At 44.6% G+C, this 15,577-nt stretch overlaps 2 protein-coding genes across 2 annotated transcripts; both read right to left on the bottom strand.

Annotated features, from left to right (window-relative positions):
• Window positions 1–2,538: 2,538 nt before the first annotated feature.
• LOC124696565 (receptor protein kinase-like protein ZAR1) lies at window positions 2,539–8,419 on the bottom strand. The gene is made up of 2 exons (XM_047229277.1): window positions 6,880–8,419; window positions 2,539–3,221 (listed from the first exon to the last, which is right to left on the bottom strand). The coding sequence occupies exons 1-2, from the start codon at window positions 8,417–8,419 to the stop codon at window positions 2,539–2,541; spliced, it is 2,223 nt and encodes a 740-aa protein (XP_047085233.1).
• A 2,917-nt stretch (window positions 8,420–11,336) lies between these two features.
• On the bottom strand, window positions 11,337–15,271 carry LOC124703457 (flavin mononucleotide hydrolase 1, chloroplatic-like). The gene is made up of 7 exons (XM_047235664.1): window positions 14,998–15,271; window positions 14,329–14,404; window positions 13,054–13,105; window positions 12,647–12,761; window positions 12,513–12,583; window positions 11,716–11,803; window positions 11,337–11,631 (listed from the first exon to the last, which is right to left on the bottom strand). Exons 1-7 carry the CDS (start codon window positions 15,225–15,227, stop codon window positions 11,490–11,492), a joined length of 774 nt encoding a protein of 257 aa, XP_047091620.1. The 5' UTR covers window positions 15,228–15,271; the 3' UTR covers window positions 11,337–11,489.
• Window positions 15,272–15,577: the final 306 nt, after the last annotated feature.

The following is a 15,577-nucleotide window of genomic DNA, read 5'->3' as shown; positions in this document are numbered from 1 at the left end:
TGGAGTCGGTGGCGGCATGTACTGCGGCTGCGGAAGCAGATCTATATGCAATTCGGAGAAAATGTGCAAAAAAAAAAAGCATACTCCTTCCGTCTTCACAAGAATGTTTCATATTTTTTAAAAATTTGGATGTGTCTACACACGGAGGATGTGGTAGGTTTATCTAACTTTGGATATCTAGAAAAATCGTGTGTACATCTAAGTTTAGATAAATCTGCGACATCCTATTACTCAAAAATGTTGTTTACCTGAATTTCAAACTTTGTTCCCTAAGCACAATGCAAACAAGACACATAGACACCTATAATTCAACCAACACGTATGTTAAACACATATTCAAGCATTAAAAACACACAATTCAACAAAGTTCGACAAACACTTGATCACCGATAAGTTCGAACTCAAAAACTTAAAACCAAGATGAACTAAAACAAACACAACGATCAACAACAATGAACTAATATTAACAAATATGATCTACAACTTGTTACAATTATTGGGCCATCAAACTAATATTTAGCCAATAATCCCTAGTGGAAAATCCAAAGACTCACTTGTCGCACTCATGGCAAGTAAAAGTTGGTCCTCCTTAGGAAGGAGACTCGTCTACCACTTGTATAAGCATGAGAAAATAACATCTACACGCATGTTTCATCGCCACCGTATCGCCTCATCATGTGCATTGTGTTTCTTGAATGAGCCAAGCTAGTGCCTATGCCACATCTTCGAGTTTGCATCACATGATGGACCAATAGGGCACACCCTAAATGGGCCTCACCCGAAAGGGGGGCAGGCCGGGCCAAGGGGTTGGGGCAGGTGGGGTCGGCTGGCTGCACCACCACCTCCTCCACTCCGTTTGTCCCACATTGCCAAGCCAAGTTCCCTAGTCCCCCTTACCCCCTTTATATAGTAGCCATGTGGAGGGAAGAAAATACACAATTAATTAGAGAATTGTCTCTCTATCTAGTTTTCTCCTCCGTGCGGTTCCCGAAGAACTGGGCAGGGAGGGAGACAACCCCACCATGTACGTGGGAGCACTACTGGGATCTAGATCCAGAAGATCTACTTCTGTAACTTCGCTGGATCAGAGCAGGAAACGTCATTGAGCATTGTATGTGTGCGATACATACGAGGTGCAACACTTGTGGCATTTGACGTCGAACGAGAAGAACGAGCATGACCCCGAGGTCAGCGACAAGTACGACTACATCAACCACGTTCTAGGGAAACATGAACCGCTTTCGATCTACGAGGGTACGTTACTGAAACCATTTCCGTTACAACATTACACCTAGATAGATCATGGGCAATCAGAGAAACGCTAGCTAGAATTTTTTTATTTTCTGCTACGAATTCTCTACCAGGAGCTAGCACGTTCTGCTAAAAAAACGCTACCAGTTATCGACTTGAGGTCGAGTGTTCATGGAAGTTATTGGCAACTTAGTCATAAAGGGAACTCAAGGAGTAACTCTAGGTGTTCTGAGTGGTTGTGAACCTATAGGCCTGTACACTTAAGGGAACATGCCTTCTTTGAAAATATCTAGTTATAGTTATCTGCAATTTGCATTCCATCAACAAACAAACACCAAAATAAAAAATGCATGCACCCTTTTACTGCTAAATGATTCCCAATCTTGTTATCCTTGGGATCATCATGGTTTGACACTTAATGCTTATCAAGAAGTGTTGATAACCCCCAAGTGCGAGATAGTTATAGCACCTCTCAATGTGAAAGTATAGTGCATCGAACCACAAGGAGCAAGAAAGCAAACCAATTTAGTCTCTTCAACTAGAGTTTCACAATTCTACAAGCCTATTCACTGAATAAAATAGATAGTAATGGTTGATTGATTGCTTGAAAGTAAAATGCAGGAAACAATAAATTTGAAGAAGCTTGAAAATGGCACAATCCCGTAGAATGAGGACAAGCTGAAGGTTTACTCCTTAGAAAACAATAAACCTAGGTTCATGGGTTCACTTGACCTGGGTTCATGGGTGTTCCTTTTTTTTTATCTGTGAGTTGTAATGATAAACCGATAATCTTAACAAGGTGTCTGTATTCACATAGAACGTTGGTTAGTCTGTTTGAGCTTTATATATAATGTAAAGCTGCAGTGTGAAAATTGTATTTCCTCCGTTTACTATAATATAATAAGAAGTTTTGAAAAGCTAATATATCTTTCTGAAATGTTTTATAAATCTAAATGTGCTAAATTAGCTTTATACGCTTTGAAGTAGCATGTTTCTGTCTATTTTGGTGAGCATTCATACCATTCTTCTTCGCAGGGATACTTGGCAAACAGAGGAAAGACTTGTCGTTCTATATCAGCGCATGTACTGGAGTACAACTGTTGCAGTAGAGCCGGCCAAATATGAGGATACCCAGTAAAGAAAAAAAATGATAAGAAGGTTCCTATAAATGATATACATATAAACACATAAATAAAAGAAGTAAAAAAAAAAAGGAGACGTTCCTCGTAGTAGGCAAATTCCGACAACGGACAAACAGAGTGGCATGGCAGTGGCAGCGTACTGCTCTCACGACCCGATCTTTTCGAGCTTGTCGGAGACGGCCTTCATCCGCGGCCGCCGCTCCAGGTCTGCCTCGACGCACCCGAGCGCGACGTGGAACGCCGCCACCACCTCCTTGCGCGCGCCGGCGTCCCGCAGCACGGCCTCGTCGGCCAGCTCCGACAGCGGCCGCGCGTCCTCGAACCCCTGCCGCACCCACCTCACGATCTCCGGTGCCTGCGGCTGCTGCTGCTGCCCGTCAATGGCACCAGGCCCCGAAAACGACGCCGAGGAACCGGAGGGCGACGCATGCTCCGGCGACCGCCCGGTGAGCAGCTCCAGCAGCAGGACGCCGAATGAGTACACGTCGGACTTCTGGCTCGGCCGCGCCCCGGGCACGCGGGCCTCGGGCGCGCGGTACGCGTTGGGCCGGTCCGGCGCGGGCTTGACGTACGGGAGAGCGCCGCCCATTATGCCGCCGGCGCCTGCGGCGGCGGGGTCCGCGCAGCCGGCGATGGTGAGGAGCCGGGCGAGGCCGAAGTCGGCGATGAGGGCGTTGTAGTCCGAGTCGAGGAGGACGTTGGAGGGCTTGACCTCGCCGTGGACGTACCGCCGCGGGCTGCACTCGTGGAGGTGCGCCAGGCCGCGCGCCGCGCCCTTGGCGATCCGCAGCCGCAGCGACCACGACAGGCTCGGCTGCCCCGAACGCCCTGCACATGCAAATATCATGTTTATTATGGAAACTTTATTTTTTCGTCGATCATCTGACCAATCTACCATTTAGCGTATTTTTTTCAAAGACGGGGAAATTACATGCATATCTTACCAAAATAAAAGAAAACTATGACTCAAACGTGATTCGAGCAACAAAATCATTCAGCTATTCAACGCAAACAAGTATTTAACCATTCAAATCACAAGTTTTGCAGAATCTGATTAAACAAAAAAACAGAAATCAAGAAAAATAAAAACCAGAAGAGAAGAGAAATTCAGAAAACAGAAAGTTTAGCGGGTAAATTAGAGGCTAATTAAGGGTTAAATTGAGCTATAGCCGGCTATTAGCGATGTTTCTCATTTAGCCGTAGTGCGAGGTCTTCCAATACGCTATGGCTAGGATATAGCCGGCTATTTAAAATTGGTAAGACTAGGTGCATGCATTAGTTAAAATGTATGATTGTCTTGCAGCATGGCGGTGACGGTGAGAGGGCTATCAAATCCTGTAAATTCCTGCGTTTCAAGTTTCTCTAAGGTTCATCGTCGCCTAAGCATTTTTAGTACTATCATATTCCTCCCGCAAACTTTACTTGCCTTACTAAATCCCTAAACTATCAATAATGGTTCTTTAATCCCTCTTAACCGTAGATTTTTACCCAACCTTTTCATCCTTAAATGGACCATTATTCGTAGTTTACAAGGGTTTAGTGAGTCAAGTAAAGTTTTGGAGGGGACTAAGAGCCAAGTGAAAAGTTCAAGGAAAAACGGATTTTGTTCTTCATGTACGTATAGTTTGGAGAAATACCATAGTTTGATTATTTTTCTATGTGGGTTGCAGTAATGAATTCTGTGTATTTCATACAAAAATTCATCCACTCAAACCTTTTGGTCCAAATTCAATCATGTAGGCTTGATCCCACGTTATCCTAATTGTATTTGTGTGCCAAATCGATCATTTTTTTTAAATCTCAAATCGATCATTTTACATCCACAACGTGAAATATCTCTTTCTTTAACTGTATGTGCACCTTTCTGCTCATATGTGTTCCCTTTTAGGGGCTCTAGACCTGCACTGCAGCTGCTTCCAGGCCCAGGCCAGGCATGACCACTGCAGGGGTTCATGCCTAAAAAGGGCCTTTTGGCTCCCCTGTCTGTCGGAAGGCGCCTTTTTCCTATCCTTGGATTTTTCTACACTTTTCTGTTTTGTGCCAGGACAGACAGCCTTGACGGCATGATTTGATAACAAAGCTGACCATGGACAGCAATTATCTGGACATGGAGGTTACTTAGCGCAGTAAGCAATCTGTTCTGGCATATGCAATGGTCCAATTTCCACAACAACACTTAAGAATTATGTGGACGATACAAGGGACCTTGTTGCAATTGCAGATTGTGAAGGCTGATGGTGGAAGTGGAATCATTACGATTTTTTACGGCAGAAAGAGAGCTGAACTAACCGTGCATGGTACAACTTACAAGTATATACAAGTGCATGCATTCTTAATCTAGACTAAACCTAGGTATTGTACTCCCTGCATCCATTAAAAAATGTCTTAAATTTATCTAAAATTAGATGTGTGTAAACACCATTTAGTTTATAAAGATACATTCAAATTTAAATAAATATAAGATATCCTTTTATGAACAGACGGAGTACATCATTGCCAAGTAAAGCAGGTCACATGATTCATTACCTCTCCTAAGGAAACTAGCGTGGCAAATGTAGTTCAGGTCAGTTAGTACACATATGTCTCTACGTGAAGATCGATGCAAGAGTAAGGCGACAAAAGGTGACACTGAATGTGACACTAACCGATGAGCAAGGGCAAGGGCCAACCGGACAATCATCATCATCATAGTATAGGCCGCAGCGTACAATCACCGTCCAGATGCTGCTACAGTGCTACCTGGTCCATGGCATGCGTTGGACAAGATTGCATATGTCCAATCCGACCTGGCTTGCTTGGAAGCTATTCACAGCGACCATGATCTCTGTCGTTGGTCACTTGGACCAGCAACAGGCTAAAATCCATGGCCACAGCGATGCATTTCGCGTGGAGAAGAAGCAATCCTAAACAAGCCTTGCGCCAGTTTGTACGTTTGGTTACCAGAGACTCGGGTTGAATAGAATGTGCTCCCACGCTCGCCATAAAGGATGCCTTAGATTTTTCTAGATATATCAAAATTCAGACAAATCTGAAACATTATTTGCTGGATTGACAAAGTACCATATTCACCTAGGTTTAGCCATAGACGACAACACATGATTTGTATCGTATCATCAATTTCAAGGACCATTTGGTTCTGCTATTTGTTTCATGTGTTTAGAAGTCTATAAGCTGGCTTTAAAACCTTTGGATTTGCATGAAAGGTTGGTGTACATGGCAGAGTTTGGCCTCGTTATATGCTTATCTTTTTGGTGATAACAAGTTTTATACTCTCTGAACTGTTGCGGTGTGTTGTTCGATTTGGACCATTCGAAACAAGATTACTTTAGACAAGTATGTACTTAAATTATCTGTAGTGCTTATCTTCACTAGGTCTTCTTTTCTTAATTATTACTAGGCAAGGTTGTTGTGTGGAGCTGATGAGGGCATAGCCGATCTTGCAGGTCCACGTAGGTTCGGATGTCTCGAAGTTAGAAAACTAGTAGCTTCAAAAGTAAAGTTGTAGCTTGGAGAGGAGGTCATTTCTCCACAAGAAAAAGGCAAGAAAGAGAGTGTAAAGATAGAGGGAAAGGCATACAAGAGAGATGGTCATGTGTACTTTGTTGAGTTCATCAATAATTGTCGTCCTTAAATGTAAAAAATAAGATGACATAAACATATCGCTTCCATTGCTCGTGCCCTGATGCAGGGAGTCTCTCAGAAGCTGATCAACAAAAGCTGCACATATGACGACGCTGATGATCGAAGGACCGTGATTTGTTTGTTGGTTGTCCTTAGTTGTTTTTGTTGGCTGTTGGTTCTATCAATGTTGTTAAACTGTATTTTCGAAAAGTTTTCTAGCTTAAGCTAAGTTCTAGTAGGTTTTTGCCCTGTAGCGTGCTTGATACCAAGCACTTATCAACGGGTTTCCTACTAGTGCAAGGGCTGTCCTTGGTATGTGTTTGCTTAACAAGATGTATTTTCCTTATGCGTAATGGAAAGGGTAACCCGTCTTAGAGCAAGTACAATAGAGTCCAGTCAGCTGACTATAAAATATTAAATAATATATTTTAGATGAGTTGGAGGAGAGAGAAGAGGAGAGAAGGGAGGTGAGGTTACTTATGCGATAACTAGATCTTCTGCACGCGCTTCCTAGCGCACTTGTGAGAATGAACTGTGGGTCATATATTAGTAAAGTACTACATTCTTATAGCCAACTATTGTACATGTTAGCTATATGATGACTACAAATGATATGACATCTTGTTATAGCCAACAGTTGGCTATACTATTGGAATTGCTCTTAGAAAAAAAGTCTTAAGCCCATTAATAACACTCACTGACAAACAAGCCAAACCAACTCACTGAGAGGTGGACCCGGTGTCGTTACTCTACTGTACTTTCAGCCAAACAAAACAGAGATTGCATTTACAAGACAAAGCAGAGTAACCAACCGTTGGGGAAAAAACGCGCGAACTGGAGAAATGGATTTGACCGGGGGACTTACCGCGCAGCGCGGTGGCGAGGTTGCCGTTGTTGATGAAGTCCGTGACGACGAGCTTCTCGTCGGGCGACCAGTAGTAGGCGCGCAGCCTGACGACGTTGGCGTGCCGCACCCGCCCGACGGCGCCCGCCTCCGCCGCGAACTCCTTGTACCGCTCGGGGGCCTTGGTGCCGCCGCCGATCCGGCGCACGGCGACCGGCGTCGTCCCGTTGCCCACCACCACCTTGTACACGATCCCCTTCCCGCCCTTGCCCAGCACGTACGCCGACGACCGCAGCAGCTCGTCCAGCTCCATCCGGAACCCCCTGTCGATCGCCACCAGCTCCCCGTCCTCGCCGCCGCACTTCTTCTTCTCGCCGCCGCCGCCGGCGTCCGACCCGTCCGACGAGTCCCCGCACGACCTGGCGCGCATGCACGGGCAGCCGAACAGCCCCCGCCCCTCCTCGTCGTCGTCGTCTTCGCCGTTGAGCCCCCGCCGGTCGCGCAGCTTCCAGTACACGTACACCACGATGACGCCGATGAGGGCGACCCCGGCCGCGTCGGCGAGCGAGATGAGGACAATGAGGCTGGTCTTGATCCCCTGCCGAGGGCCGCCCGCGCCGCCGGCTGGGCCGATGGCGATCGGGGCCGTTGGGGAGGACGAGGACGGCGGGGCCGCGCGGCAGGGGACCTGGAGCGGGAAGCCGCAGAGGCCGGGGTTGTTGAGGAAGGCCGTGGGGCCCTGGCTGGCGAGGGACCCCGACTGCGGGATCTCGCCCGAGAGGTTGTTGAAGCGGAGGTCGAGGCTGACGGTCGCCGGGAGGTGCCCGAGCTCCGGCGGTACCCCGCCGGAGAGGTGGTTGCGGGAGATGTTCAGCGTGCCGGCTAGCGCAGGCAGCCTCCCGAGCTCGGGCGGGATGGCGCCCGTGAGGGAGTTGGACGACAGGTCGAGCAGCTGCAGGCTCGCCATCTTCGGCAGGGCGGCGGCGGGGATCGCGCCGGTGAAGTCATTGCTGGAGATGATGAGGCGTTCCAGCTGCGTGCATCGCGCGAGCCCCGCCGCCGGGAGCGCGCCGGTGAGGGAGTTCTTGGAGAGGTCGAGGTTCTGCAGGCGCGGGAGGTCGCAGAGCGAGGCCGGGAAGGCGCCGGTGAGGTTGTTGTCGTAGAGGAAGATGGAGCGCAGGGCCGTGGCGTTGGCGAGCGAGGGTGGGATGGTGCCGGAGAGGCGGTTGCCGTGGAGGTTGAGGCGGCGGAGGAAGGCGAGCGAGCCGAGCTCGGACGGGAGGTAGCCGGTGAGGTTCTTGCCCGCGACGGCCAGGCCGGCGACGCGCGGCTCGGGGGAGGAGGAGGTGTTGACGCAGGCCACCCCCGGCCAGCGGCACGGGTCCGTGTCGTTGGCCGACCACGCCGACAGCGCCCACGACGGGTCGTCGGTGACCGCGGCCTTGAACGCCAGCAGCGCGAGCCCGTCCGCCGACAGCGGCGTCGCCGGCGGCGAGGATGCGAGCACGAGAAGCAATGTCAGCAGCAGTATGCCAAGTGATGAGTGCAGTAGGCTCCTCATCTAGTCCTGTAGCACTGAAACTGTTCGTTCTCTACAAACTGGTTCGTTGTTGCTCTGTGTTTCAGGCAGAGAGCTCGAAAGTGAGTGTGTGTTGGAGACTGAAAGACAGACACAGAAGGAACAAGTGGATGTAAATGTGCAACAATAATCGTGTCACTATGTATATGAAGTGAGCGAGGACGTTATGGTTGCCTGGTTGGCGAATTGTGTTTAAGACGTACTACATGATATATATGGATGGACAGGCCACCAGGCAAATCTGGGGAAATTTGCATCTCCCATTATGCATCCAGGCGTGCTAAGCTAATTAGCAGGCTCAATGATAGCAGTAGGAGCCTTTGTTTCTGTTGAGTTTGGAAGAAAGGGCAACTTTTTTTCCAACTTTTCTCTTTGCCATCCACACGCGCGAGTGGGCAAAGGTTGGTGACGGCGTGATGGCGGTGAACCGGTAGAAGTGGTGCTCCGGCTGGTACTAGTGAGGAGGTGGTTACGGTGGTGGGCCGGCCAAAGCTTGGTTGACGACGATGGAGGGGAGTAGAAGGGAAGCAAAGCTGAGGTGGAACATGTCGGAGGATGATGAGAGTTGTTGCCAGGAGTAGCTCAGCGTGCCAAAGCTTACTGGTGCTGTGGGGAGATCTGTTCTCAGACTGAGAAAAGCTTAACTCTGTTCCATGCTGAATTTGGCTGAGATGATCTACCTGCAGATTTCCGTTCATGCAGTAGCACCATCTAGCAAGGGTGTGTAATGTCCTGAAATTACCACGAGGCGGTGATCGGAAGCGAAGCCGATGACAGTGCGTCAGTGCCCTGTAAGCATCACAAAATGAGGAAATTCACTGACATAAAAAAAATCTTTCTACTCCCTCAGGTCCTAAATACTTTTCGCAATTTACAGGCGGCTAAAATATATCTAGATTCATTAAATCTGCTGTAAATATTTAGAGCCGGAGGGAGTACTATCAGGCAGAGCTAACTGACAAATGACAAATACTATCAGTCTATCACCAAGTTGGTTGATTGCAGTGAAAGCTAAGCATCCAGCGTCACAGGTCAAAACCGCCTACTACCATGCAAGCCATTGCTCGCTATATGTGGGGCAATCTGGGTTTTGTTAGATAGAATCCGTTAGTACGTCCAACACTCCTTATCCTGCCGTTTTCCTCCATCAACTTTACCTGACGATCCTGGTACCCATGCACATCTAGGCATCCCCTAACCACAGCTGAACTGCTACACATGCATGAGCCCAAGAGTGGTTACATGCGCATCATTTTCACCATCGCAAAAGAGTAATCTGACAGCAACTGAAGTAGTAGTATGCTAGCAGCAATCCCAACTTATAAATCAAGTTGCAGCAAACACAAGCTACGTGAGTGGGAAAATGATTATATCCTGATTATGACATCCATTGTTTTCAACATCATTTGCACCATAAGGAAATGGAGAGCAATGAGCAGTGGTGCAGATAAAGGAGATTTAAAAAAAAAAGTGCACGACTGTATTGCTGCCAGTTTGTAACTCGAGGAGAGATCTTGAAAAGGAGAAGTACATACTGCTTCAGCATAGAGTATCGGTTTGGAGTAATTCTGCAACACTAGGTTGCCATTCAAGCAAGACTCATGGCATCTCAAGTGACATTGAAACCATAAGCACCAGAGCCAATATTAGAGAAGAAAAAATATGAGCAGGAGGAGCTACCAGATTATTGTCAAATAAAATATGCAATAAGATCATGGCAGAACTAACATCTAAATGGTAAACGAAATAGGCATTCTACGCAAAGTCGTTATAAAATGTATAGTTCAAATGCAAAATGAGTCCAAGTAGGGCAATACAGAAGAACCTGCTATTGGTGATGACAACCAAATTAGTTTTTAACCACGGAAAGCTGAATTGATACTGAGAAAATCGCAACAATATTATTGGTTGGGAGTAATGCAACGGCACTAGGTTGCGATTTAAGACAGACTCGTGGAATCTCGACTGACATTGCAACCATACACACCACAACAAATATTAGAAAGTGGTTCGTTACATATGACCAGGAGGAGCTACCACATTATTGTCAAATACAATCTGTAATAAAACCACAGAATTAACATAGAAGATGGTGCATGAATTAGATAATTTACACAGACATTACAAAATGTATAGTTCAATTGCAAAAAGAGACCAACTAGGATAAGCATATAGACGGACCTGCTATTGGTGATGACAGCCAAACCAGGACTTAACCACAAAAATTCAAATTGTTACTAAGCAAATCATGTAAAATAACAAAAAATAGCACCCGAAATTTCACAAGTACTACACACAGGTTTTCACTAGCATCATGCAACATGGTGAGGGTTTCCAACGTTTAAATATGCAAGATAATAAGTGCAGGACTGTATTGCTGCCAGTTTGTAACTTAAGGAGAGCTTGAAAAGGAGTACATACAAGGTGAGGTATGGTGTATCAACTTTTTGCCACATGATCATCTGCTTCAGCATGAAGTATCGGATAGGATTAATTCAACAGTACTAGATTGCGATTCAAGTCACAGGCTAGTGGTCAAGTGACATTGAAACCATATGACTACATACAAAATTTTACAAATATTCTGAACTCTTGGTGATATCATGCAAATATAAGCATCATAAAACGTGATGAGTGCCTCTAACGTTTAAATGAAAGATACTGGAATCTATATTGTGTGTACATGAAGCTATTATGACCATTGACGGGGCCTGCTCAAGTTTGTCTAGCTTAGTTCATATAAGACAGACTATTGACTATACTGAAATTTAATTTGTTTTCATCCTGAAATTGAGCTTAGTGAAATGTTTTATCAATTGAGGTTTTGTCTGTCACAATCCACTTCGATTACCTTCACCTTTAATCACTTGAGGCGTGGAAGTTTTGTTTCTAGAATATGTACACATACAATTAATATATTAAGTATTTGGATAAAATACAAATATGACAATAACAACACATGAAGTCTTTAACAGAGTTCACAGAGAGAAAAAGGATCATTTATACGCATGAACTGTGTTATCATGAGTACAAGATGAAAGAGGAAGCAACTTTATTGTACCCCAGTTTCACCTTGAAGCACAAGAGGTGCTAATTCAACTCCCAATGCGCACAGTTCATTCTTTAGGACCTCGGCATTTTTAAAATGCAAACCAGCCATTCCTACACTAAGGGCTGCTTCAACGTTCACCATCCTGCAGCACAAAAATTCCAGAACATGTCAGGATATACACATTATTGCATAACAACAATAGCCAATTAAATAGGAAAACACAAACCTGTCATCAATGAAAATGCAGTTTCCTGGATCAATATTGAGATGATCCACAGCACTGAGATAAAAATCAGTTGAAGGCTTGCGTTTTCCTGTAATATGTGATCATAGGAAGTCCAGGTCCAGGATTAGAGGCAGCATATTAGACAGATTCATCCTATGATGCAATCATATTTTATGAGAATGAACTAACATGAAAACATAACAAGTATAGTGTTGCTTTATTGATTAGCGCATAATTAAAGAATATATCAGGGTTTTTTTCAAAAGTTAATACATCAGGGTTTAAGAAAAACTAATTCATAAATGACAGAATCGTTAAGCAATTGCAACAGCCAGGTCAAACATCTCTGGTATATCGAAAGAGTGCCCATTCTCTGATGAAATGCCATAAAATGGTACAGCCTTCTATTTCCTCTTTGGAATGAAGAAATTATTAGCTTGAAAGTGACAATGCTTCCAATTGTTAAACCACTGTGTATCACAATCAAGAAATATTAAGTAGCTCATGATGTTAATGAAAGTAATAAGGACAAGGGAAGAAATTACAAGGTCAACATTGATGGCATATCAAATATTGTATGCTTTTTAGAACTACCATTTCATCTGAGAGTAAAGAAAACTAAAACTATTGAATTAGATGACGATTATGTTTTGTGAATAGTAGCTTCAGCCACTAAGAACCAATGCAGCAAAGCTATCCATTCTATTGGATAAAGAAAGGGGGTTCATATAATTTATAACAGTAAAGGTTTCAAACAGTAAACGTTGAACAAGTATGCATCTGAGATTGAGTACTACCAATGTGACAAGAACAAAATGTCCACGACAAATAGTTCGACAGCTTTAACTTCTCCTCGATCAACTGGTACCTACAGAACATATCTGAGGAACAAGTACTTGTGCACTAATGTATCATGAAAGCTGAAACTTACCACACTGGATAATTTGTAAAGGCATGCACTTCATAGTTATTTTTCTTTAAACTGCAAAGAATGTCTTCAACGCCATCAATGTACTCATATGCTTTCACCATGCATTTTTTCAGACCTACAGGGAATAGAAATGGATTAAAAAGGAGAATCTTCTTCCAAGCAAGGTAAAGAGTAGAATAGAGACTAATTAACTAGGTTTTTATAAAATCTATCATAATAGGTGTTGTTAACAGCAAGGGCACCAAACTCTGGGTTTATACTTTTACTATTGAAAATCTAAGTAGGCTTATGAGAAGATTGATCTAATCAAGGAATTGTGTTATTTATCCTTTAAGACAGTGATTTATGAGTATAATCCTAAAGGGGACTGTGCACCCTCAATGTCACTTCAACTTTGATCTTCTCACCTTCCATATCAAATGATCTGCCATCATTGAAGAATTTTCTAGCCAGCTCACTCTACAAGAGCAATACAATGGTGTAAATTCAAAGAAGGTGAAGTGAAAATAATGGAAAAATATTTTAAATACTAATCTCTGGTCACAACTCCGCCTATGCCTTTTAGGAATAGCCGGTGCCAAGCCCAGGTAAAGGAGGAGGGTTGTGATAGGCTTGTCGAGCCAACGTAAAACCAGCCATTCTTATGGATATGAAACCCAATAGAAATTCGTTGGGGCATAACCCTCTCAGCGACTAATCTCTGGTCACAATTATAACCAATTAATCATGTATAGAGTGAAGAAGCATGAGAATAGTAGGGATGACTGGCTATTTCCCTTTTTCTGTTGTTACTCTACAGGTGCAGTTAAGCAGATTACAGAAAGCAAGCAACTAATAGTAGTTTCACTACTCTATTGCCAAATAAACATGTTTTCAAGAATGCATACAAATTTACGTAAGCCACACAAACAATTAAATGGGTAATAGGGGCTCTTCGGACAAGTTCATGATACGATGGTATCCATGATATACTATAGGCTACAAATCACCTTATTGCAGTGCTTCTGTACAATCAATTAAGTTTTAGTTCCACAGTGCTGCTCTACAAACAAATTTGCCTCATACAGAACAGCATGCGAGACTTTATCAGTTGGTTTCTCCTTCTCTACCACATCTTTTTTATTTGAAATGCATGTCCATGTTATGGTAACGGGGTCAAGGCTCAATGGCAGAAGGCAGCACCAAACTAAGAGTTGTCTGTGCAGGAATACTCTTGTGACTTGTGAGCAGTATCCTCATGAACAACACCATTGTCAATTAATTAAGGAGATAGATAGGTTATTTTAGTTAGTATAAGGATACCTATTTGGTTAGATGAGTGATAGATTCAAATAGGGAGATAAAAGTTTTGACCAAGAATAAGGTATGTTGTTAGTTTGTTACCAAAGTTGGGGTTCTATTCTAAAGCATCAAGTCAGAGTCGTCCCCATAAAAGTGACACCATGTATGGATGTACCACATAAGGATGAACTAATTAATGAGAAAAAAGTAGCACAGATCTATTCCCCAACCCCAACCTTCTCCCCGCCTCATTCCAGGCCTGGCACGAAGGCTGGCCAACCATCACTCCTAAGAGCTGTACCGCCAACCTTGTCACGTTCATCGGTATTGAGATCGGTACCAATTTTAGCCCGTGACAGTTCCATGGGTCATACAATAAGTCAAGCTTCTATAGTTCTTACCTCATCAATCACTCCCGTCTCAAATTCAGACCATGCTGTTGGATGCTTGCTTTCTAAGAGTTCTTTCATGGACATTCTACAAAATGCAGGATCAACTAGAACTTAGAAGGATGTGAAGAACATAAGGCTCAAAAGTAATGAACGAAAGCTGTCTAGAGAAAAAAAAAAGTCATGCAATGTTGATAAAGTGATAAATGGTAGATTTCTACCATGCAACAAATAAGATGGTAATTTAACAGATTCATAGTCACTGGGACATGAGGGTGTACCAAAAACAGAACATCACTAAGAAGATAGCCCTCAACACCTAGTTAGAGATCAGCCTGCTATTTCATATATAGATCGCTCTGGTGTGCTCTGCAATTCTGAATAACTAGGTTTTTCAATGGTATCGCTGTTGCATTTTTCAGTTAACAAATGAATCGCTTTGAGCTTCTTAAAGTAAAATCCCAGTAATTCAGTAGCAGCCAGAACCAATCTTAAGCGAATTCCCCGCCCCGCGCACCCAATTAGCTAGCTTCTTGGTCCCACATCACCACAAAAAGCTAACCACGCATTCCGTCGAACACATAAACAGCAGGTGCTACCTAGACCACAGGAATACATAAATGGATCTATGGATAGCAATTAACCAAGGAGAAGGATAAGAAAGAGGGGTATGCACGAAACTGGAAAAAGGCGGGGATGTGGTGGTAGAAGGGGTCCAGGACGACGGTGTCCATGATGTCGAACAGCAGTACCGGCATCTTCCTTGGCCGGGATGCTTCCGCTGCCGCCGAGGCCACGGGGCCGGTGGCGGAGGATGACATGGGTGGCAGCCGCAGCGAGCAGGGAGAAGCGTGGGCGGTGGGTTTGAGGAAGGAAGCAAAACAGGGAGTTCGAGGGATCAAGGAGACCATCAAGGCATCAACGCAAGAAGTGGTAGGCAAGCGAGCGACACAGAATGCGTTTTGCTTTGCAACTGTGGCACCTGAGGCCGAAACGACGGCCAAATAGTGTTTTTTTTATTTACCAAAAGGCCTTTTTTTTTTTTTTTGCGAAACACAGTACGATCAAAGACGCTCATACATACGCGCACACACTCACCCCTATGAACGCACACACGTACACCCTACCCCTATGAGCACCTGCAAGAGACTGCGTTGAAGAACTGGACTACTTGCTGAATTCGTGCGTTGGTACGATCTCCTCGAAAATGGTGCAGGGCCGACCAAATTGACGGTCTAAATGGTTCATTTCTATCTGTTTA

The sequence above is a fragment of the Lolium rigidum genome, chromosome 3 (genome assembly GCF_022539505.1).
Source record: "Lolium rigidum isolate FL_2022 chromosome 3, APGP_CSIRO_Lrig_0.1, whole genome shotgun sequence".
Taxonomy (NCBI): Eukaryota; Viridiplantae; Streptophyta; class Magnoliopsida; order Poales; family Poaceae; genus Lolium; species Lolium rigidum.
This window is presented reverse-complemented; position numbering and strand designations above follow the sequence as displayed.